Genomic DNA, 25,485 nt, shown 5'->3' with positions numbered 1-25,485 from the left:
AAATAAAATATGCCCCAAGAGAGAGGCAGACAGACCCCAAAAAAAAAAAAAAAACACATATATGGAAAGAAAGATGCATGCATGCTCTCATTTATTACTAAAAAGAAAAGAGAAAAAGAGTAAGGGGTGAGGGGCAGCGAGATATCCGAGGCAGTTGTGGAATGCAAAAGGGTGAGGCCGAGCCACATGCTCCTGCAACGTGCATCAGTGTGCGAGTTTAGATCTTGTGAGAAACAAATATCCCCACAAGCATAGTAATGTCTCAGTTTGTCTGTCCCCACAAGCTTTTTTTTTTTTTTTAATTTACACCAAAAAAAAAAAAAAACGAACACCACATATTTGGGGGGAAAAAAAAAACTTAAAGGAAACTTTTTTTTTTAACTTGTGTACAGAACAGCATTGTCAGTCACTACATTTACATGCACATAGAGAGAATCGAATTTCTGCCATTGCTCGACTGAAATCGAAGTTCAAAATGCCATGTATACACCTTAATTCGGCTGAAATTGAACCGAACTTGATTTCTCGGAATCGAGCTACACGACCTAGTTTATGCGATTTCTGCCGAGCTACTTTGTGCATGTATACCCTATCGAGCTAGTTGTCGAGCTACTTCCGGAAGTGACGAGTGACGAGACCACAAGCGGGAAACACAACAGCCTCGGTCGGCATGACAACAGTAGTAGCGAGCAGCAGAAGAGGTCAGGAGGAACAAACGAAGAAGAGAAAATGGCGATGTAGAGCTCTCTGAAGTGTGGGTGGAGCACAGAGGACGGCAGGACAAAGCTTCTGGTACTAATAGGCTTTTTATTGTCAGACTTTTCAGTTTAACAGCCTACTTTTATTCTTGAGAGAAAAACACACACGCGCGCGCACGCTGTGTTCGAGTCCCGGGATGAGCTGTCCCCTCTGCTCTCCCTCTGCCTCCTTAAATAGGGCGCGGTTACTGGGAAGACACACAAACACGTTAATTACCGTCTGGTGTAGTGATTCTGCCACTCACCTTCCCTGGCTCCGCCCTCCTCTCACAGACCGGCGCTTGACCACGCCCCCACTGCCACAGGCAAGCAGAAACGTGCACTTCTGGAGCAATGAGGAGACAGACTTCATGCTCATTCAGCTTAAGGAGTTGAATATATTAAAATTCATGGACGGGAGAAAAACGCGCAATGGAGAACACGGAACTGATAACTTTGTTTACACTCTTGAATAGCTCTTCATGACGACAACCGGAAGTGTACCAACACGATGGGGCGTGTTGCGCCACCTGTGGCTCGGGTGCACAATGCACCTCACACAATAGCCCGATTTCAGTTGTGTGCATGTAGGATTGGATTTCTCTGGCACCCTGCTGGGACCTTCAGCTCGATTACCGACAGCAGCTCGATTTGGATGTGCATGTAAACGTAGTCACTGGGTTAATAATAATAAATTATTATTCCAAAGGAAGGTCCTCATAAGAACAGTCAATCGTGTCCGAGTGTTTGTCCACTGGTTTGTTTTTCAGATAAATAATGCTTGGTCCTGGAAAGCTTCTCATAACCATGTATAAATTAATAACAGGCCAACACACACACCCATACTTAAGAGTAAGGAGTTGCAGCTCTCTGTGAAACCCTGAATGTGCCACTATTCCCATGGGTGTGACTTCCTTCTTGTATGCGCGCGCGCGCAATCGTTGCAACATCCAGGCTTCATGAAAATGGCATGTACAATGGCTTAATCTTGTCCCTACATTTGAGGTACTGAATATACACACAGTTTATGCCAAGCTCTTAAACAAAATCCTCCCTGAATGTGTAACCAATCAAAGCATGGCATCACTCAGCAAGGAAAGGCTGGCTGTGTCTGTGTGTGTGTCTGTGTGAGAGAGAGGAGAGAGAGAGGAGAGGGGGAGGAGAGAAAAACAGGCAGGCCAAAGAGGGAGATAAGAAACCCCCTGCATTTGTGGCATAATATCAAGACAGCTTTATCAGAGGCCCACTCAAGGACCAACATACACACACCTGACAGCATATCCACAGCAGCAATGGTTACAGAAGGTGGCTTGAGTGAAAGCCAGTCTGTCTTGTCCAAGTCCCCAGGCTAACCCCATCAGCCACGTCCTGCCAGCCAATTTATCATCCATCCAAGAGAAAGACACCACAGGTTTAGAGTGTGACAGAGAGATCCACGTGTCCACTCTCCAGTGCTACGAGTTAATTAAATTCCATGGTGTAAAGTGGCATCTGGGGAGGTTTTTAAGGGGGGGGGGGGGGGGGGGGGGGATTATAAAAAACAATCTGCTGCATGCTCACTGAGCCTGAGGCACCGTCTCTAACCTCGACCACACAGCACCCTCTCGCTCACGCACGCACTTGCGCACACACACACACACACACCAAATTCCTTTTAAAACATTTCAATAAACTGGAGGCTCACTGTTTAAAAAAAAAAAAAAAAACCCACACACCCCCATTAAAATCATCCTGTTTTTGTGATTTAACTCATTTTATTAGAACAGAACCCATTTCAGGAGCTCCTTCAGCTGCAGGGATCACATTAACACATGTAATCCATTATTATTTCTACAGTATGGCGGTTATTTCACAAATGGAATATATACAGTTATTTTGTAGGAGTCTCTAATGCCAGTGCTCTATAAAACTTATTTATTAAAAAAGTCTGACTCGAAAAAAACGGCCCTCGGTCAAGGAAATCTTCAAGTCTCCTTAATCCTGACTTCAGCACATGACACCAAATCAGCATGGCTGCTGCTCACAGCAAACAAAAGTAGCACTGAAAGAAGATGCACAGAACCTTTATTTTTAAATACACTGAGTGGATAGTATCTACATCCTTGACTTTTGTATGCTGCATAAATGGGATTATTTAATATATAAATTATGAGTTAAAATTGACCGCAAAGTTGGCATTCGAGCTGCCCCGCTAAGCCAGCCAGCGCATGACGTCACAGTAGTAACCAGTTATAAGGCCGAGGCCTTTGACAGCTATAGAGCGCGTGCACGTGACATCACGTGACCTCGTGACATTTGATTATCTGCCATCTTGGACAGCATGGCCGCGCATAGAACTTAGACAAACCCGTTCTCATTATCAAGTGTGTGAGAGTAGATCTTTCGAGAATGGTTATATCTTGTTCAGCATTTGGTTGTACCAATAGACAGGGCCAAAAGGAGGGCCTGTCATTTTATAGATTCCCCGCAGACAAGGAGAGACGCACAAAATGGGTGTCCGCTGTGCGAAGAGAAAACTGGTACCCCAGTTCTACCAGCCGAATTTGTAGTGAACACTTCCTATCAGGTAGGTGTAATCTTCTAATTCAATACTCCTAGTACATCTGTTAAGTTGATTTTCGGATTGAATGATAACTGCATACTTAGAAACTAGACAGTACAGTGTTTGTGGCCGTCAGTCCGCTTGATCTCTAACGTTTAAAATGGCTATGCCTAGCCCTACTACCCTGGCCTAGTCTATGACAATGTTTTATCTTTTTGGCTCATATATGCCTTTGAAAGGCCAATCCATAGTAGGGATGGTGAAAACTAAAAAAAATCTTGACCGACCACCGAGCCTCATTAGCCAGTTAAAGTCGGTTAACCTACGAGTTTAAATAGGGATGCAAACGGCGCACCTTTTGGCGGATGCTGCCTTTTTCATGGCTGAATCGTGCAGATCCGATTTTTTTTTTTTTTTTAGGAGGGGCGTTGGAGTGTCTGAATAATATCAGAATAAATTCTGTATTAAAATTACTAAATAAGCAAATGCCGTTACAGCCCATGAAACATAGGAAGTATGAGAAGAAAACAGTAAATCAGAAAGCTGCGCAAATGTGCGCAGCTTTCTGATTTACTGTTTTCTTCTCATATCTGGAACTGAGTTTAGATTTCGAACATTATGATAAAACGTCCTGCATAGTCTCTATGATAACCTCACAGGTAAGTGGCATTAAGACGTTTATCAAGTAGACATTCTTCTTCGGAACCTTCCAGAGGTATAGTTGGGATACCCATCCCGCAACAAAATATTTATAAAGCTTCCAGGCTCTTGTAAGCTTTGAGGGCTTTGCCAGTGTAACACAATTCACGATTAACAAGAAAATTGTTAATGTCGTGGTAGGCCAGATCGGGCAAATCGCTGGCACCGCAGCTCCAAATTTCCCTGAACAAGGATTGCGGCAAGTTGTACGGATCTGCAATCCCCAACCTGGAACACTTTTCCACATAACGCTGCCTCACGTCACCTTCAAGATGCTGAACAAACTTAGACAAGTTATCGCGCGATGTAGATGGGGTATTTTCCAAATTTTCTTGGGGATTACTCCCTGGATCCATTACGCTCGCGCAAGGTAAGCAATCCTGAAGCCATCCAACATGGCAGAGTATACACGGACGGGTCACGTGACTGCACATCCTCTATGGACCCTTTTCACTTGACGTCACGACAAACGCGGCCGCCATTTTGGACATGTACTACCAGTAGTTTACCACAGCCAACATTGAGGAACGGCAGCAAAGAAAGTTTTTACTTTCAGCAAGACTTCCATCATGCCACTATATTGTTGTGCACCTGGATGTAGTAACCAACAAACAAGGCAAGGTTTATCATTTTATCGGATCCCGACGGAGAAGATGGATAGCGGCCATTAACAGGAAAGATTGGCAGCCCTCGACATACCAACGCTTGTGTAGTGACCACTTTGTTGGAGGTAAGACGAATAAAATTAGCCAGAAAAGGCATTACATTGCTGTTAACATTCTGTGGTGGCGAGTGTGTAACCAAATAGGTTAAAATAACCCATTGTAATCTCTTTGTTCTTCTGTAGTAACTATTGTTGACTAGCTAATGTTAACAACATAGTAGCTGGTATGTTACTGTAGCAATGTTTACGTTCAGTCATTTGGATGACTGTTAAAACCTTTCAGTCTCAAGTTTTTCCTTTACTGTATTTACTAGTTTACTGTAATTATGATCCGCAGCGCGCTCCGGCTTGCTCCCCCTCAAATTAAGCAGCGCGCTCCGGAACCTCGGACGTTGGCGTGTATGTGTATAGCGATGGGTTTTTAACAACATAGGTATACAGATCATGTGGGCCGAAGTCAGGTAAAGACAAGGGCTTCGTATACTTCCGTACATCAGTGAACAATCCTGGTGGAAGCAGGTAAACGTCGTTCTCTAAGCCTGCTAACCTCAATTTTTGCAAATACCTCTCCCTCTGCTCGCCCTGTAAATGCCCTACGTCGCTGGATAGTGAAGGTGTTTTCTGCATCTCGCTCCTTTTTCTTTTAATGTTTTTCGTTTGTCGCCTTCCTCGCATTCAAACCGATTCGAGCCGAAGTCCACTACATGTCCAAAATGGCGGTCGCGTTTACGAAGGTCACATGACTGAAAATGGTCTATAGACTAAAGCCAGACCCGGCAGGCAAGAGAGGTTGCAATGGCCTCTTCGTTCAGATTTATTGGAGATTCTTTAGATTCCTCAGATAGTAATACATCTGTGATGGTCCTGAAATCAGTGTGTGTGTGTGTGTGTGTGTGTGTGTGTATATAAAGTGATGCTTGAAAGTTGGTGAACCCTTTAGAACTTTCTATATTTCTGCATAAATAGAACCTAAAACATCATCAGGTTTTCACACAAGTCCTAAAAGTAGATAAAGAGAACCCAGTTATACAAATGAGACAAAAATATTAAACTTGCTAATTTATTTATTGAGGAAAATGATCCAATATTACATATCTGTGAATGGCAAAAGTATGTGAACCTTTGCTTTCAGTGACTACGTTTACATGCACATCCAAATCGAGCTGCTGTCGGTAATCGAGCTGAAGGTCCCAGCAGGGTGCCAGAGAAATCCAATCCTACATGCACACAACTGAAATCAGGCTATTGTGTGAGGTGCATTGTGCACCCGAGCCACAGGTGGCGCAACACGCCCCATCGTGTTGGTACACTTCCGGTTGTCATGAAGAGCTATTCAAGAGTGTAAACAAAGTTATCAGTTCCGTGTTCTCCATTGCGCGTTTTTCTCCCGTCCATGAATTTTAATATATTCAACTCCTTAAGCTGAATGAGCATGAAGTCTGTCTCCTCATTGCTCCAGAAGTGCACGTTTCTGCTTGCCTGTGGCAGTGGGGGCGTGGTCAAGCGCCGGTCTGTGAGAGGAGGGCGGAGCCAGGGAAGGTGAGTGGCAGAATCACTACACCTGACGGTAATTAACCTGTGTTTGTGTCTCTTCCCAGTAACCGCGCCCTATTTAAGGAGGCAGAGGGAGAGCAGAGGGGACAGCTCATCCCGGGACTAGAACACAGCGCGCGCACGTCAAGAATAAAAGGCTGTTAAACTGAAAAGTCTGACAATAAAAAGCCTATTAGTACCAGAAGCTTTGTCCTGCCGTCCTCTGTGCTCCACCCACACTTCAGAGAGCTCTACATCGCCATTTTCTCTTCGTTTGTTCCTCCTGACCTCTTCTGCTACTCGCTACTACTGTTGTCATGCCGACCGAGGCTGTTGTGTTTCCCGCTTGCGGTCTCGTCACTCGACACTTCCGGAAGTAGCTCGACAACTAGCTCGATAGGGTATACATGCACAAAGTAGCTCGGCAGAAATCGCATAAACTAGGTCGTGTAGCTCGAGTCCGAGAAATCAAGTTCGGTTCAATTTCAGCCGAATTAAGGTGTATACATGGCATTTTGAACTTCGATTGCAGTCGAGCAACGGCAGAAATTCGATTCTCTCTGTGTGCATGTAAACGTAGTGAGTATCTGGTGTGACTCCCTTGTGCAGCAATGACTGCAACTAAACGTTTCCAGTAACTGTTGATCAGTCCTGCACACTGGCTTGGAGGAATTTTAGCCCATTCCTCCATACAGAACAGCTTCAAGTCCAGGATGCTGGTGGGTTTCCTCACATGAACTGCTCGCTTCAGGTCCTTCCACAACATTTCAACTGGATCAAGGTCAGGACTTTGACTTGGCCATTCCAAAACATTAACTTTATTCTTCTTTAACCATTCTTTGGTAGAACAACTTGTGTGCTTAGTCATTGTCTTGCTGCAGGACCCACCTTCTCTTGAGATTCAGGCCAGGGACAGACGTCCTGACAGTTCCTTTAGAATTCACTGGTATAATTCAGAATTCATTATTCCATCAATGATGGCAAGCCGTCCTGGCCCAGATGCAGCAAAAACAGGCCCAAACCATGATACTACCACCAACATGTTTCACAGATGGGATAAGGTTCTTATGCTGGAATGCAGTCTTTTCCTTTCTCCAAACATAACGCTTCTCATTTAATCCAAAAAGTTCCATTTTGGTCTCATCAGTCCACAAAACATTTTTCCAATAGCCTTCTGGCTTGTCCATGTGATCTTCAGCAAACTGCAGACGAGAAGCAAATGTTCTTTTTGGAGAGCAGTGGCTTTCTCCTTGCAACCCTGCCACACAGAATTGTTGTTCAGTGTTCTCCTGATGGTAGACTCACAAACATTAACATTAGCCAGTGTGAGAGAGGCCTTCAGTTGCTTATAAGTTATCCTGGGGTCCTTTGTGACCTCGCTGACTATTACACGCCTTGCTCTTGGAATGATCTTTGTTGGTCGACAACTCCTGGGAAGGATAACAATGGTCTTGAATTTCCTCCATTTGTACACAATTTGTCTGACTGGATTGGTGGAGTCCAAACTCTTTAGAGATGGTTTTGTAACCTTTTCCAGCCTGATGAGCATCAACAACACTTTTTCTAAGGTCTTCAGAAATCTCCTTTGTTCATGCCATGCTGCACTTCCACAAACGTGTTGTGGCAAAGATCAGACTTGGATAGATCCCTGTTCTTTAAATCAAACAGGGTGCCCACTCACACCTTGCCATCCTACTGATATAAAACACCTGACTAATTTCACCTTCAAATTAACTGCTAATCCTAGAGGTTCATATACTCTTGCCGCTCACAGATATGTAATATTGGATCATTGTCCCTCCATAAATAAATGACCAAGTAGAATATTTGTCTCATTTGTATCACTATCTACTTTTAGGACTTGTGTGAAAATCTGTTGTTTTAGGTCATATTTATGCAGAAATATAGAAAATTCTAAAGGGTTCACAAACTTTCAAGCAGCACTGTACAACCCTGACTCCAAAAAAGTTGGGACAAAGTACACATTGTAAATAAAAACTGAATGCAATAATTTACAAATCTCGAAGTGATATTGTATTCACAATAGAACAGACAACATATTAAATGTCGAAAGTGAGACATTTTGAAATTTCATGCCAAATATTGGCTCATTTGAAATTTCATGACAGCAACACCTCAAAAAAGTTGGGACAGGGGCAATAAGAGGCTGGAAAAGTTAAAGGTACAAAAAAAAAAAGGAACAGCTAGAAGACCAAATTGCAACTCATTAGGTCAACTGGCAATAGGTCATTAACATGACTGGGTATAAAAAGAGCATCTTGGAGTGGCAGCGGCTCTCAGAAGTAAAGATGGGAAGAGGATCACCAATCCCCCTAATTCTGCGCCGACAAATAGTGGAGCAATATCAGAAAGGAGTTTGACAGTGTAAGGCCAAGTTTACATTAGACCGTATCTGTCTCGTTTTCTTCGCGGATGCACTGTCCGTTTACATTAAAACGCCTGGAAACGCCGGGAAACAGGAATCCGCCAGGGTCCACGTATTCAATCCAGATCGTGTCTGGTCCGGTGCTGTGTAAACATTGAGAAAACGCGGATACACTGTGCTGAGCTCTAGCTGGCGTCGTCATTGGACAACGTCACTGACATCCACCTTCCTGATTCGCTGGCATTGGTCATTTGACGCGACTGCTGAAAAACGGCACGGACTTCCGCCTTGTATCACCTTTCATTAAAGAGTATAAAAATACTACAAATACTGATGCAAATACTGCCCATTGTGTAGTTATGATTTTCTTTAGGCTTGCCATCCTTCCACTTGCAAGTGGTAAGTGACGCGCATGCCCAATATGCACTAGGAGCACACAGCGGCTCAGTCCCGAATCACTGCTTGTGCACTTCACTTGCGCGCTCTGAGCTGCGCAGGGCCGGAGTGCGCACCCTCCAGAGGGCACTCGCTGTTCAGGGCGGAGTGATTTGGAGCGCAGGATGCCTGCGGAGCCGAGCGTATCTGCGTATCGGCGTTGCTGTGTGCACGGGAATCGTGTATTGGCGTTGCTGTGTGCATGCTAATCGTTTTAAAAACGTTAATCTGATGATCCGCTGATACGGTCTAATGTAAACCCCACCTGAAATTGCAAAGAATTTGAACACATCTACAGTGCACATCATCAAAAGATTCAGAGAATCTGGAAGAATCTGTGCATAAGGGTCAAGGCCGGAAAAACCATACTGGGTGCCCGTGATCTTCGGGCCCTTAGACGGCACTGCATCACATACAGGCATGCTTCTGTATTGGAAATCACAAAATGGGCTCAGGAATATTTCCAGAGAACATTATCTGTGAACACAATTCACCGTGCCATCCGTCGTTGCCAGCTAAAACTCTATAGTTCAAAGAAGAAGCCGTATCTAAACATGATCCAGAAGCACAGACGTCTTCTCTGGGCCAAGGCTCATTTAAAATGGACTGTGGCAAAGTGGAAAACTGTTCTGTGGTCAGACGAATCAAAATTTGAAGTTCTTTATGGAAATCAGGGACGCCGTGGTCATTCGGACTAAAGAGGAGAAGGACGACCCAAGTTGTTACCAGCGCTCAGTTCAGAAGCCTGCATCTCTGATGGTATGGGGTTGCATTAGTGCGTGTGGCATGGGCAGCTTACACATCTGGAAAGACACCATCAATGCTGAAAGGTATATCCAGGTTCGAGAGCAACATATCCAGACGACGTCTCTTTCAGGGAAGACCTTGCATTTTCCAACATGACAATGCCAAACCACATACTGCATCAATTACAGCATCATGGCTGTGTAGAAGAAGGGTCCGGGTACTGAGCCGGCCAGCCTGCAGTCCAGATCCTTCACCCATAGAAAACATTTGGCGCATCATAAAACGGAAGATATGACAAAAAAAAAAAAAGGCCTAAGACAGTTGAGCAACTAGAATCCTACATTAGACAAGAATGGGTTAACATTCCTATCCCTAAACTTGAACAACTTGTCTCCTCAGTCCCCAGATGTTTACAGACTGTTGTCAAGAGAAAAGGGGATGTCTCACAGTGGTACACATGGGCTTGTCCCAACTTTGAGATGTGTTATGATATTTTAAAAAAAAAAAAAAAAAAAATCACCTAATTCTCTTTAAATGATACATTTTCTCAGTTTAAACATTTGATATATGTCATCTATGTTCTATTCTGAATAAAATATGGAATTTTGAAACTCCCACGTCATTGCATTCCATCTTTATTTACAATTTGTACTTTGTCCCAACTTTTTTGTAATCAGGGTTGTACATGCTACTGCTATACACATAGAACCATATCAGTTCAAACCATCAGAAAATGAATCAGATCGTACCACTGCCACGGTGGCCCCCACCTTACGAAATAAAGCCAGAGAACAAAGCAGTCTAGAAAACTGGATGGAATTGAACGGACAGTCTCATTAAAACAGGATAGGCTTTATAACTTATGCAACATACTAGTGCATCTCAAAAATTAGAATACCATGAAAAAGTTCCTTTGTTTCATTATTTAATTCAAAAAGGTAAACTTTCATATATTCTATATTCATTAAATGCAAAGTGAAATATTTAAAGCCTTTTTTGTTTTAATTTTGATGATTATGGCTTACAGCTCATGAAAATCAGAAATCCAGTATCTCAAATTATTAGAATTTGAGAACAACCTAAGATCAATCAAAAAAGGATTTACAATACAGAAACGTCCAACTTCTGAAAAGTATGTTCATTTATACACTCAATACTGGGGCGGCACAGTGGTGTAGTGGTTAGCGCTGTCGCCTCACAGCAAGAAGGTCCGGGTTCGAGCCCCGTGGCCGGCGGGGGCCTTTCTGTGTGGAGTTTGCATGTTCGCCCCGTGTCCGCATGGGTTTCCGCCGGGTGCTCCAGTTTCCCCCATAGTCCAAAGACATGCAGGTTAGGTTAACTGGTGACTCTAAATTGACCGTGAGTGTGAATGGTCTCTCTGTGTCAGCCCTGTGATGACCTGGCGACTTGTCCAGGGTGTACCCTGCCTTTCGCCCGTAGTCAGCTGGGATAGGCTCCAGCTTGCCTGCGACCCTGTAGAAGGATAAAGCAGCTAGAGATAATGAGATGAGACACTCAATACTTGGTTGGGGCTCCTTTACCATGAATTACTGCATCAATGCGGTGTGGCATGGAGGTGATCAGTCTGTGGCACTGCTGAGGTGTTACTGAAGCCCAGGTTGCTTTGATAGTGGCCTTCAGCGTATCTGTATTTTTGGGTCGGGTGTTTCTCATCTTCCTCTTGACAATACCCCATAGATTCTCTATGGGGTTCAGGTCAGGCAAGTTGGCTGGCCAATCAAACACAGTAATATCATGGTCAGCAAACCATTTGGTAGTAGTTTTGGCACTGTGGGTAGGTGCCAAGTCCTGCTGGAAAAGGAAATCAGCATCTCCAAAAAGCTCGTCAGCAGATGGAAGCATGAAGTGCTCTAAAATCTCCTGGTAGATGGCTGTGTTGACTTTGGACTTGATAAAATACAGTGGACCAACACCAGCAGATGACATGGCACCCCAAATCATCACAGACTGTGGAAACTTCACACTGGGCTTCAAACACCTTGGATTCTGTGCCTCTTCACTCTTCCTCCAGACTCTAGAACCGTGATTTCCAAATTAAATGCAAAATGTACTTTCATCTGAAAAGAGGACTTTGGACCACTGAGCAACAGTCCATTTTTTTCTCTCCTTAGCCCAGATAAGACACTTCTGACATTGTCTCTGGCTCAGGAGTAGCTTGATATTAGGAATGCGAAAGTTGTATCCCCTTTCTTGAAGATGTCTGTTCGTGATGGGTTCTGATACAGTCACTACGTTTACATGCACATAGAGAGAATCGAATTTCTGCCGTTGCTCGACTGAAATCGAAGTTCAAAATGCCATGTATACACCTTAATTCGGCTGAAATTGAACCGAATTTGATTTCTTGGAATCGAGCTACACGACCTAGTTTATGCGATTTCTGCCGAGCTACTTAGTGCATGTATATCCTATTGAGCTACGTATTCGAGCTACTTACTTCAGCACTGCCCCTTCCGGAAGTGACGAGTGACAAGACCACAAGGGAAACACAACAGCCTCGGTCGGCATGACAACGAATCATGACAACGGCATGAATCTTTTCTTTTTGTGGCATTGTTTGCACTGTTAAAATTTAGTTCACTTACTGGATCACCAAATACATCTGTACAGCTGTTGCATAGCTGTGAATTGTGTCGAAAAAACAGCCTCGGTCGGCATGACACTTCACCTTAGCCGCCCACTTTATTAGGAACATTTCTGTTCGTACATACAAACTACAAACACTCTTCTTAGAGTTTAGAGTTTATTTTATTTTTAAAAGGGACAGTGCACAAATTAAACATTATCCTTGTGGTCAGGACAGATGTCTGTACCAGGTTATAGCAGTGCATGCTAATTTCCGCCTGTAGTCACTTTGTTTATACTCTTGAATAGCTCTTCTTCATGACGACAACCGGAAGTGTACCAACACGATGGGGCGTGTAGCGCCACCTGTGGCTCGGGTGCACAATGCCCCTCATAACAATAGCTCGATTTAAACACTGCATGTAGGATTGGATTTCTCTGGCACCCTGCTGGGACCTTCAGCTCGATTACCGACAGCAGCTCGATTTGGACGTGCATGTAAACGTAGTCACTGACACCAGCCTCAGTCCACTCCTTGTGAAGCTCTCCCAAGTTCTTGAATCAACTTTTTTTCACAATCCTCTCAAGGCTGCAGCCATCCCTGTTGCTTGTGCACCTTTTCCAGCCACCCTTTTCAGCAATGACCTTTTGTGGCTTACCCTCCTTGTGGAGGGCATCAGTGATCATCTTCTGGACAACAGTCAAGTCAGCAGTCTTCCCCATGATTGTGGTTGTGTGTGTACTGAACTAGACCGAGAGATACACTGTTCATACTGTTTTACTCAAACTCGAAATGAAATATTCTAATATTTTGAGATGGGTTTTTTTATGTTTTTGTACTGTATGCCTTACTGATTAAAATTAAAATAGAAAAATGCTTGAAACATTTGTTTATGTGTGTAATGAGTCTATAATATAACTTTCACTTTCTTAAATAACTAATGGAAAATATTGAACTTTCACAATATTCTAATTTCGAGATGCACTAGTACATGTACATGCATGCATTTTTCGCTTTCTAAAAGGCTAATTAAATAATTTGATGAACTGAGAATCACATTCTGAAGCAAATTAAATAATCTTATACTGGTAACTTAAATACACAAGTTGCATGTATTAATCTAAATGCAGGTAAACAACGAGTGGTATGCAGCCAAATAAGAAATCACATCTTGCCCATCTATGTTCTCACTTCTTGAAGGCTGATCCTGTGGCCAACTGGTTTTGAAACAATCCGACTTTCAGTTCTTCGTTCATTCGCTTCTTCCACATAAGGGCAAGATATTGCTGCTCAGGCAAGCATATCCAGCGGAGAAATCTGACAACTGGTCCACTCATTCTCCATACTGAGTACTCCATTAGTGCTCAGCTCACATTCCGGGAGAACTGGTGCAACTGAACTTACTTTCCTTTTCTTGTAGTTTTCTTTTCCTTTAATTGTTGGTACTGCACCCTCTTTCTATATGGGCTTATAGCCAATGCTCCAACAGATCAGAGGTTTCGTACAAGTAAATCAGTAAAATGCGCCAGTGAATTTCTCGCAAAACATGTCCAAATCTTTGCAGTCTGAACATTCTTGGGCCATCGATGCAACGTAAATCCACCTTCTGTTGTGTTGCTGCACCCGCCAAAATCACATCTATGTGGCAATAAGTTAACTCAAAACAGAGGCTCGAAATTGCAGTCAGCTCTGTGTTTTAGTATAGAGGAAATGGTGATGAGACGTTCCTGTTGTGACGTCACAGTTGTCAAGGCCATTCACTCAGACAGCTCCCTATATTAATCATTTTAACCGTAAAAATTACTATATTAGATTTATTGTTAATGCTTAGAACTATTCCTATACCATTCTTGAGGTCTCAAGGCATTTATAAACAAAAAGTGGAGGCCATGGTTCTGTGCATCTCTATTTAAAATGAGTTACACCATATACTCACATTAGATCAATAACATTACAAGCAACTATAAATGGATAAAAAAAAATGTCAAGGGGCATCACTAAAGGAGGGAAAACAAACCACAAAATGCGTGTCCTCAGTAACCCCACACACACACACACACACACACACACCACCAAGAACAACTGTCATGTGCATAGGTCATATTGAGGTAATGCAAAAGGACTGGAGTTTCTTTCACCATGACAACAGTTTTACACACACGGGATGCATATGTGGTCAAGTGTTTATACATGCCTATGTCGACTAATTTACATAAATAAATAAATAAAATAAATAAAAGAGGAGGGACGGGAAAAGACAGACTTCCTTTTTTCCCCCCACCAGCTCTGGATTACGGAGTGTGTGGTGGCGTGTGTTAGTCTCACACCCTGATGAAGGCGTTTGAGCTTCTCCACACACACAACCCACTTCACCTCAGTGACTGTCCAGTCCATACAGCAGATTTTCACACCAACCCAGATGTTGCACTCTTTTGGCTATGACTCCACAGGTCACACTGCTCTGTGATCATTATATGAAATCATCTAATGGGTGTATTCTATAAACATAAAAGCTCATGGTGCACACACACACACACACACGTCACTGGAATTATTTAATTCCGATAAAACAGCAAGGGAATACACATTTTCCTTATACTATACCCCTGTGAGGATCACAAATCCTGCTTTATTACATGCAAATGTGCTTTAAGCTGCAGTTACACAACATACTGAACTCCGAGCTCTGTTACGATTCACCATATTGCATTCACAAATCAATTTTACCATGACAAAAAAAAAGCAGCATTTATTTTCCTATTCTTTATCCACTCCAATATTATTAAAAACACTCGTTTAAATTCTTAGGTTTTTATTGGGGGTTTTTAATAGAATAATTAATTAAACTTAATTTAGGGCCAGGTGGCCCTAAATTCTCCATGTTTTTTCCTGCTTCAACACGTCCCAATTCAAGACATTACGTCATGCATCACATGGTGGGCTTTCCCCAATCATACAAGGCATTGTGGGATAAATTGAAGCAGGAGATAAAAATGGAGGATGCAAGTGTATAAATGAAACGTGAAAGACTAACTACATAGGGCTGCTCGATATTGGAAAAAATCAATATCACGATTTTTTCAGTAAATATCGATATCGCGATTTTTAAAACGATATTTATACACCTTTTTTTAAAGCCCTGATCATCAACACCTGAGGCACCGGGACACATTTTTATAGTACAGGCCTCATAGGCTACCTGTCAACCCTTCCCGTTGTACCCTGAAACGCCTTTTACTTAAACTATTTACTGTGCAAGCGCGTACTTTGCATAGGTCCTATAGCCTGCACAAGGCTCACGTTCTCCTCACTCAACATTTCCGATCACAGAGGATGGAGCCAGCGCTGGTATTACCAGTGATTACTGCGTAACGTCCACACTGGCTTGTAGCCAGCCAAGGATAAAATCTCTCTCTCTCACACACACACACACACACACACATACACTACAACCTAAGCTTGTGTGTTGTTAAGACACCAACATTAAACACGCACAATATAGAGACAAGTCCTTAAGAATTAACATACATGAAAATAGGCTTCTCTTCCTTCATCTTCCAAATGTGGACTCCGCTATCTTTTTGGCATGTCAGCATTGAAATACCATTTGCAGAGATATTTCACTCGCCATTAAGTAAAAGCAACACATGATTAGGGCTACATGATTAGCAGGGGGACACCGTTTTAAGCGCACGGAATTTTAAAAACAATGTAATTACATCTGAGTCCGTCTACATCGCGCAATAAACCCGTCCTTAGCAGAACCTACTTCAAAGCATGATGCTAGCTGCAGATGCACAAGTCAAAATCAAATGAACCCAAGTAAACATGCCGCGGCGGGCAACATTAATAACCAAATTGCCTTACCTTAAAACGCTGCCTTGACCACAGGACGACTCGCAATTATTCCACTTAAATCCACACGGTTTAACACATCTAACACAGCTAGCAAGCTGGATATGTGCTAATATTGTTGTGCTTGTTTTCTTCCGTAGATGCCATTTTTACATTACCCAGTCCCACATCCAAAAATATGACGTAAATATATGTTAATTGTATTATTATAACTATTAGCAAGCAAATCAAACAACATATTAAGAAATCAATATATCAAATCACCCGACACGTATGAAAAGAGAAGAACTGATTTTTTTACTGTTGCGGAGATATCGCGGGAGTAGAATGGATGACGTATGCAAGGCTACGGTGTGCCTTAGGGGACAGAAGGGTTCGTTTTACCTTACTGTCACGTCAATGTTATTGTTGTTTTATTGCCATTGTAGAAATATTGTGCACGTCCCTTTCGACAAATGACAAAAAATCGTTTCATATCGATATTATGAATTTTTATATCGTTTGACACCAGTATCGATATCGTGATAAAAATACGATATATTGCACAGCTCTGTAACTACAGTAACAAAGTGAGATGAAAAGACCTTATGTTGCGAAGGAAAAGAAACGCAAGACCAAACTAATAAATATCGGCAGTCAGTGAGCACCTCGATGTGCTCAGCTGTTTATTTAGCAACAGAATGTGGTTGTCAGTGCATGGTCAAGGTAAACCTGTAGACAGCAGTAATGCAACACTGTGGATGCCAGCTGCCATAAAACCCAAAAGAAGGTGGTAAACCTGTACATGCGCACACGGACTTCCTCTGTCTGCTTGACTGTGCGAAGCAAGCAATTTCATGCGCATTATTTGCGAGGGAATCCCTTCAAATTAAATAACTCCCCAGCCACAGAATGCCTGTCCAGGATTTTGTTTGTTTTTTGAGATTACAGAACATCACAATTACCAAATTTCAGATTTTATGAAATCAAAAGGCCATCTAGCTTTAACCAACAATAATTTACCCACATTTGTAAAAGTTTGAGTAAAAATATAACCTATTTACTAAAATATTCCTTTTATTAAAAGTGAAAAAGTTAATAAAAACAGGTCATTTCTTAAACTTATGAACATTTCTACTCCCTCCATTTGCTTCTCTTTTCTTTATCTTTCAGCAGTCTGTAAAAAGAATTCTGATTTCTCGCAAAATACATTTGTACAGTTAAATCACACAGCAACTCTCCCATTTTAGACCTGCGTATTTTCGAGGCACGAAAGCTGTTACTTCCACCTACATTGAAGTCATGTATTCCCACTATTGTGTGGTACTAAACACTGCTGTCTAAGCAACCCAATTACAGCCCGGAAAAACTAAGAAATTAGGCAGCATGAAATCACAATTCATTTATGAGGTCATCGTGTCAAATTGCAATCCAGATTGTGAATATATCACGGGATACATTATTACATGCCACCTCAAAGCACAGCCTGAACACAGAATACAAACACTTCTGCAGCACAAAATACCATATTTACTTCAAAACTGGAATTAAAACTGATATGAACACCTGATTGAGATCTAAATGCACTTCTCACACAATCCATATTTGTCAAGTCAGAATTGGAGCAAAACTGATGCTTTTGCTTCGTTCGCTATTGGGTTTGGTTAATGTTCACAGTGCAGGTGATGATGCAAAGTACAAAACAATTAAAATGTTGAACAATGACAGGAAAACACACCAGGGTTTAATTTAAATAAGACTAAACACATGAATGTAGTTTAAAAACTGAGCTGAAAAGGTTTTACTGTGACAAGTGTTAATCCTGTATTCTCTGGATGGAAAAGAAGTGACCCTGGTGGAACACAAGCCGCTGTTAAGCGAGAATTCCTGCAGTAGTGAGCAGTAAAGTGACTCTGAAGCCAGGTTAAATCTGGTCAAACATTAGCTACCAACAGCTGATGGCTCACTGCGAGCAAATGGCCACTTGAAAAGCTCCAGACAGCAGCTGAATCACAGCTAAATTACAGGGGAGACGACAACCACTGAAACACCCAGCCATCTGCATTTACTCAATCACGTGTGCGCTCTCTCCCTCAGTCGCTTTGTCCTGCCTTCCAAACAAGTGTTACTGATTCACCATATCAGTGCTTTCACTCCACATACCATGCTCTTCCTGCTCATGTGACAAGCGTGAAAACAAGGTCAGAGTCAATATGGTATATGATCTTTATTTACACAGGAAAATCAGTATGCAAATGAAGCCTTGCCATGCGTAACAGAAGTGATTTACACCTAGCTGTCTAAAAACAAAAGTTAATCCCCTATACCACTGTAATTCGGGTTTTTTTTCCCCCTTTCTTGAGTGGAATGTGAACTTAACAGATCAGTTCAGCTCCTCAAGTCTAAAGTGCAAGTCAACAGATCTGGTTCCACACAATCAGTCCTCACACATAGGATCATTGTTTGGTGTTAAAAAAGACAGGCACATGAGAGGAGAGATCTCATCCTGTCACAGGAAATGGCCAAAATCATCCACCACGTGCAGACCAGGAAAAAACAGGGCAAAGGATTTCAGCAAACCAACACAAACCCTCTAGCAGAGCTGATAAACGGATGATGACTAGATCAGAGGCTCCAGTTTTCTAAACACAAACCAGGATGCCTTCTGGAGCAGATCCTCTGTTGTGGTTTACAAGCATTTAGATAAATGATTTCTCTGAAGGCTCATGAAGCTCATCAGACCACAGATTAGCTTCAGGGACAGACAGTTTTCATCTCAGATTTTTTTTTATTCGTTTATTCATTAACAAACTCTCAACATGTCTTCTTGACAATGGAAGCATGTTAAAGAAAAGTAGTGCATTTATTCTCCTTAAGCCAAATTCTAATCAGCCATGTCTTGTAGGTTCAGGGTCTGTACAGCTAATTAAAAGCGGTAACGAAGAAAAAAATCCTTCTGATATATGCATTATATCAGCCTTAAACTAATCATGAATGGCTACGTATTAAAAGATGACTGTGGTTAAGAGAAAAAAAAATATCCAAACGCAAAGTAATACAGGTCTGTCAGCAAGCTTCTGGGACTGTAAAGGCATGCCATGAATGTTCTTAATCCACAAACAAAACCGGTTTAAACAGCCAAGCTCTTCTACAAAACAGTCGGAAATGTTGAACGAGCTGGATTCCAGGGCAGATAAGAGTGGATGAACTAAATGATTGGTGTTAAAGTCTGTAGCATATCATGGACCTGGAGTGAAATGTGTCGACAAGAACACTGTCCATACCATCACGATGATCTGGTGAAGCTAAAACTTGATTTGGATCAGATTCGGCAGGGCAACGTAATTACTACCAGAATATCTCTGGCATTTCAGTCCTGCCTGAATCTCTCGTGTCATTAAATATTATGGTCTGTGCATGCATGAATGTGCAAAGATTATGCTGTATATAATCTTTCGAGCAAAGTATAACCTAATGCATGTAATGATCATGTGACTCCTAACATAAGTCACTAATCCCAAGAGAACCAATCCTGGGAAACCAATCCCGTCTGAATAGTGCTCATTATAATTCACAGAGTGGAAATTCCAGAAGAGACCGGAGGAGATGAAGCCCAGAGCCTGTTGGAGCAGCAACATTTACACGGCAACACAAAGCAAGCGCAACAGAGCGATCCTGGATGCAAACGTCACATACAAAAAGTGTGTAGAACCTCACAGGAGCATCAGATTTTAACCAATGTTTTACAGTTAATACTAGCAATCTCTGGCTACTGTGCAGAAACGTATCAGGAGAGAGTCTGTTCTGCAAACTAGATTCAGTTATACAGTGTCAGTTATAGACCTACAGGATCATTAACACTCTTCCTGGGTGTCTGCACAGGAATCCTCACTCATAAAAACACAGTTCAACTTAAATTACACAGGATAGTGCAGTATTTCTAGTTGTTTATCTGCTGTAAACTGGGGACACAAACACACTGGAGACTTGTGTCAACAGTTAGGGAATGGTACAGTCCGTTCTAGGGGTGTTAATGTCATCTCGACGGGTCCTTCCCTAAAATTGGGATAATTTTTAAATAAATGTTTAAAGCTAAAACTACTTAGTGTGTATATGTTCAAAAACTCGTCAACCCTATTTTATAATTTTCTTTATTTGACATTGTAAAAGTCTCGATTAGAGGTCAGACCTGTACACCCCCCCTCCCCCACACCCTAATAGTTCACACCCACCCAGAGAGGACAAACACTCGGACTAACGGCTTGTGGCCAAAAATAACGGGGCGAGTCAAGAGTTTGGAACAGTGGAAACAATTTAAACATTTCTGCAAGGTGAAAAGGCTCTTAAAGAAAGTAAATATCCTTAGTAAAAGCTTGTTTAGAAAAACACTATCTGGGTTAAAGGAACTGTTCTTGTGCCCCGTGTTCAGTTTGTTGAAGCGCCCACAAGCGTCCTTCAACTCTTTCAGAAATTATCTTAACTATTTAGAAAATTAAAATAGCTAGACATAATTAAAAAAAAAAAAAAGTTCTGACGAAGGTTTGTTATTCCACCTCAATAAGTTTGCAGCAGTCCGAGCTCTCGGCTAGTCATGCTAATCAAAACCGAGCTAACCGGAAAGAAAAGTTTTCGTCTCGCGCTCACATTAAAACTTTAGTATATATACTAACTGTAATAAAGTCATACAGTGTAAAAGAGGTGATGGGTGAGAGGATGTTCGTTTATAATAAGGATAAATCTCCACTTTATGTACGTCCTGGTTAGCTGGATAAAACTACTTAAAGTTGTTGAGCAAGCTAGTTTAGCGGGTTAGCTCCACAGTGACCGTGTTGAAACGTGCTCCACTCACTCTCACGGACTCTTCCAACTCCACACTGAGATGGTTCTGTTAGCTTACCTTCATCGAGCAGTCTCTCCAGGTGTGTGAAGATACCGCACAGGTTCGGCAGACTGGTCATGAGTTTCTTCTCGTTCAGTAACTGCATTAAATAGTCAGGACTCGGCCTGGGTCTCTCCTTCAATTCGATCTCCCCCCCGACCATCATCTCTGCGGCCACAAGCACCAAAACCACAATCCTCCTTTCGTTTAAAAAAAGAAAAGAAAACAAAGGGGAAAAACTTGCAGAAAAAATCCCTGGTTCTCCCCACAGTCTGGTCTCGTTCACTGTGGTCTCAAAAAACCCTCCCGAAATAAAAACAGGGCGCTATTGAACACTCGGTCGCTGTGTGTGAGAGAACGTGTACACTGATCGGAAACAGACGCACACAACACTCACTCGCCGAGTCTCTTCTCGTGACTGCGCTCGCGAAACCGTTTCACAACCAACGCTGCCTGCACCGGAACCTCTACTCCGCCCACAGTCCCGCCTCCCCCTCTCTGATTGGACAGAGCCACTTATGAGATGCCGATGGTTTCACCAGTAAGCGGGTGAGACTGAACTAAGAAGGCAGTGCAGCGCCAATGAGCGTCGACGCTGAAAATGATGTACAGAGTTTAGAGCCAATGGCACTGTTAGCTGTAGGATACGATACACTGTACAAGATCCAGTAAAACACCGGAGTCTCTGATAGCGCCGCTGCGGTCATTAATTCTGTTAAAAGATTTGCTGCTGGTTAATGACACCGTGACAGATGACTGCATCAGAGTCTGCAGTATCTATCTATCTATCTATCTATCTATCTATCTATCTATCTATACTGTCTGCTTGAATGTCTATCTATCTATCTATCTATCTATCTATCTATCTATCTATCTATCTTTCAGTTAGTTTGTTTATGGGGCTAGCTGTGTTGCTATTGATCTATCTGTTTGTATGTCTGTCTATTCATCACCTGTTTATATGTGTGTGTGTGTGTGTGTGTGTGTGTGTGTGTGTGTGTGTATTATAATGTCCATCCATCCATCCATCCATCCATCCATCCATCCATTATCTGTAGCCACTTATCGTGTTCTACAGGGTCACAGGCAAGCTGGAGCCTATCTCAACTGACTATGGGCGAGAGGCGGGGTACACCCTGGACAAGTCGCCAGGTTATCACAGGGCCGACACAGAGACAGACAACTTATAATGTTCATCTCATCTCATCTCATTATCTCTAGCCGCTTTATCCTGTTCTAAAGGGTCACAGGCAAGCTGGAGCCTATGCCAGCTGACTATGGGCGAAAGGCAGGGTACACCCTGGACAAGTCGCCAGGTTATCACAGGGCCGACACAGAGACAAACAACTTATAATGTTCATATCATAATAATATGCCACATCACTGTTGAATTCTCCATTTTGATTGGTCAGAAGGTATTGATTATTTTTCTGTCACAGCAGTTCCAGGGTGCAGATTCCAGCTGCAAGACAAATCACAGGTCACATCATTCATTCATTCATGCTTCAGTAAGCTCATTCTTCTGGTAAGAGTCAGAGTGGATTTGGAGACTATCCTGGGAACACTGGGTGTGAGACAGGAATACACCCTGGATTCCATCACATACATCTTTTCCATCAAGGCCATTCGAAGACCAGTTCAGTGGGGGTGCCTAATCTCAAATCAGTTCTTCGTGTTTTGACAGCCAAAGAACTGGCTCCAGGCCAGAAAAAACTGAGTAGTACCAGCACTTTGCTGGTCTAGAACCCAGAACCACTTACATCAGAGGCTGGAGGTGGAATTGTCATGACCAACAAGATCAACTAAAACTTTGTGATCACCATTAAAAAAACAACAACAAAAGTGTAGTATCTAGTCTAATTAATCCAGGTGTCCACCATTGTTGTTGTGCTTGGTGCTAGTGTTGCTGGGAAAGCGGAGATGTATACAGACATATACAGTGACAAAATGGCATGGGCTCTCTAGCCCATCAAAATGCAAACCAGTTCTTAGAAGGTTTGCAAGTTGAACCAACTCTGCTCCTAGTTCACATTGGTAGAAAGTGGGTAACAGAGCACCACACACACATTCAGAAGAAGAAACCTTTATTCATCACATGCACACTTCAAGCACAGTGAAATTCATCCTTTGCATTTAACCCATCTGAAGCAGTGAACACACACACACACACACACACTCAGAGCAGTGGGCAGCCACACCAGAGCACCCGGGGAGCAGTCAGGGGTCAGGTACCTTGCTCAAGGGCACCTCAGCCCAAGGCCGCCCCACGTCAACCTAACTGCATGTCTTTGGATTGTGGGGGAAATCGGAGTACCCAGAGGAAACCCAAGCAGACACAGGGAGAACATGCAAACTCCACACAGAAAGGCCCTCGCCGGCCGCTGGGTTCAAACCCGGAACCTTCTTGCTGTGAGGCGACCGTGCTAACCACTACACCACCGTGCCACCCCCAAATAATATACTAGTGCATCTCAAAAAATTAGAATACCATGAAAAAGTTCCTTTTTTTCATAATTTAATTCAAAAAGGTAAACTTTCATATATTCTATATTCATTACATGTAAAGTGAAATATTTAAAGCCTTTTTTGTTTTCATTTTGATGATTATGGCTTATAGCTCATCTCATTATCTCTAGCCGCTTTATCCTGTTCTACAGGGTCGCAGGTGAGCTGGAGCTTATCCCAGCTGACTATGGGCGAAAGGCGGGGTACACCCTGGACAAGTCGCCAGGTCATCACAGGGCTGACACATAGACACAGACAACCATTCACACCCACGGTCAATTTAGAGTCACCAGTTAACCTAACCTGCATGTCTTTGGACTGTGGGGGAAACCAGAGCACCCGGAGGAAACCCATGCGAACACGGGGAGAACATGCAAACTCCGCACAGAAAGGCCCTCGCCGGCCACGGGGCTCAAACCTGGACCTTCTTGCTGTGAGGCGACAGTGATAACCACTACACCACTGTGCCACCGGCTTATAGCTCATGAAAATCAGAAATCCAGTATCTCAAATTATTAGAATATTCCCTAAGATCAATCAAAAAAAGGATTTACAATACAGAAATGTCCAACTTCTGAAAAGTATATTCATTTATACACTTAATACTTGGTTGAGGCTCCTTACCATGAATTACTGTATCAATGCGGTGTGGCATGGAGGTCATCAGTTTGTGGCACTGCTGAGGTGTTACTGAAGCCCAGGTTGCTTTGATAGTGGCCTTCAGCGTATCTGTATTTTTGGGTCGGGTGTTTCTCATCTTCCTCTTGACAATACCCCATAGATTCTCTATGGGGTTCAGGTCAGGCAAGTTGGCTGGCCAATCAAACACAGTAATATCATAGTCAGCAAACCATTTGGTAGTAGTTTTGGCACTGTGGGTAGGTGCCAAGTCCTGCTGGAAAAGGAAATCAGCATCTCCAAAAAGCTCATCAGCAGATGGAAGCATGAAGTGCTCTAAAATCTCCTGGTAGATGGCTGTGTTGACTTTGGACTTGATAAAATACAGTGGACCAACACCAGCAGATGACATGGCACCCCAAATCATCACAGACTGTGGAAACTTCACACTGGGCTTCAAACACCTTGGATTCTGTGCCTCTTCACTCTTCCTCCAGACTCTAGAACCGTGATTTCCAAATTAAATGCAAAATGTACTTTCATCTGAAAAGAGGACTTTGGACCACTGAGCAACAGTCCATTTTTTTCTCTCCTTAGCCCAGATAAGACACTTCTGACATTGTCTCTGGCTCAGGAGTAGCTTGATATTAGGAATGCGAAAGTTGTATCCCCTTTCTTGAAGATGTCTGTTCGTGATGGGTTTTGATACACTGACACCAGCCTCAGTCCACTCCTTGTGAAGCTCTCCCAAGTTCTTGAATCAACTTTTTTTCCACAATCCTCTCAAGGCTGCGGCCATCCCTGTTGCTTGTGCACCTTTTCCAGCCACCCTTTTCAGCAATGACCTTTTGTGGCTTACCCTCCTTGTGGAGGGCATCAGTGATCATCTTCTGGACAACAGTCAAGTCAGCAGTCTTCCCCATGATTGTGGTTGTGTGTACTGAACTAGACCGAGAGATACACTGTGTTCATACTGTTTTACTCAAACTCGAAATGAAATATTCTAATATTTTGAGATTTTTTTAATGTTTTTGTACTGTATGCCATACTGATTAAAATTAAAATAGAAAAATGCTTGAAACATTTTAGTTTATGTGTAATGAGTCTATAATATATAACATTTTCACTTTCTTAAATAACTGATGGAAAATATTGAACTTTTTCACAATATTCTAATTTTTTGAGATGCACTAGTACACAGCGGGTGGCATGGTGGTGCAGTGGATAACATCTCACCTCACAGCAAGCAAGTTCTGGGTTTGAGCCTGCCGATCAACCAGGACCTTTCTATGCAGAGTTTGCTTTTTCTCCTCGTGCCT

At 42.6% G+C, this 25,485-nt stretch overlaps 1 protein-coding gene across 4 annotated transcripts in view; it reads right to left on the bottom strand.

The window, feature by feature from the left end:
* Positions 1-21,476, bottom strand: part of qkia (QKI, KH domain containing, RNA binding a) — a 237,003-nt gene extending 215,527 nt beyond the window's left edge. For all 4 annotated transcript variants that reach the window (XM_060933628.1, XM_060933630.1, XM_060933629.1 and 1 more), the window contains exon 1: positions 21,062-21,476. In XM_060933628.1, the coding sequence (XP_060789611.1) occupies positions 21,062-21,209 (148 nt within the window). In that variant the 5' untranslated portion in view covers positions 21,210-21,476. The remainder of the gene's footprint in view (positions 1-21,061) is intronic.
* Positions 21,477-25,485: the final 4,009 nt, after the last annotated feature.

The sequence above is a fragment of the Neoarius graeffei genome, chromosome 11 (assembly GCF_027579695.1).
Source record: "Neoarius graeffei isolate fNeoGra1 chromosome 11, fNeoGra1.pri, whole genome shotgun sequence".
Taxonomy (NCBI): domain Eukaryota; kingdom Metazoa; phylum Chordata; class Actinopteri; order Siluriformes; family Ariidae; genus Neoarius; species Neoarius graeffei.
Note: the sequence above shows the minus strand (reverse complement) of the source record. Positions and strands in the feature narration are given on the sequence as shown.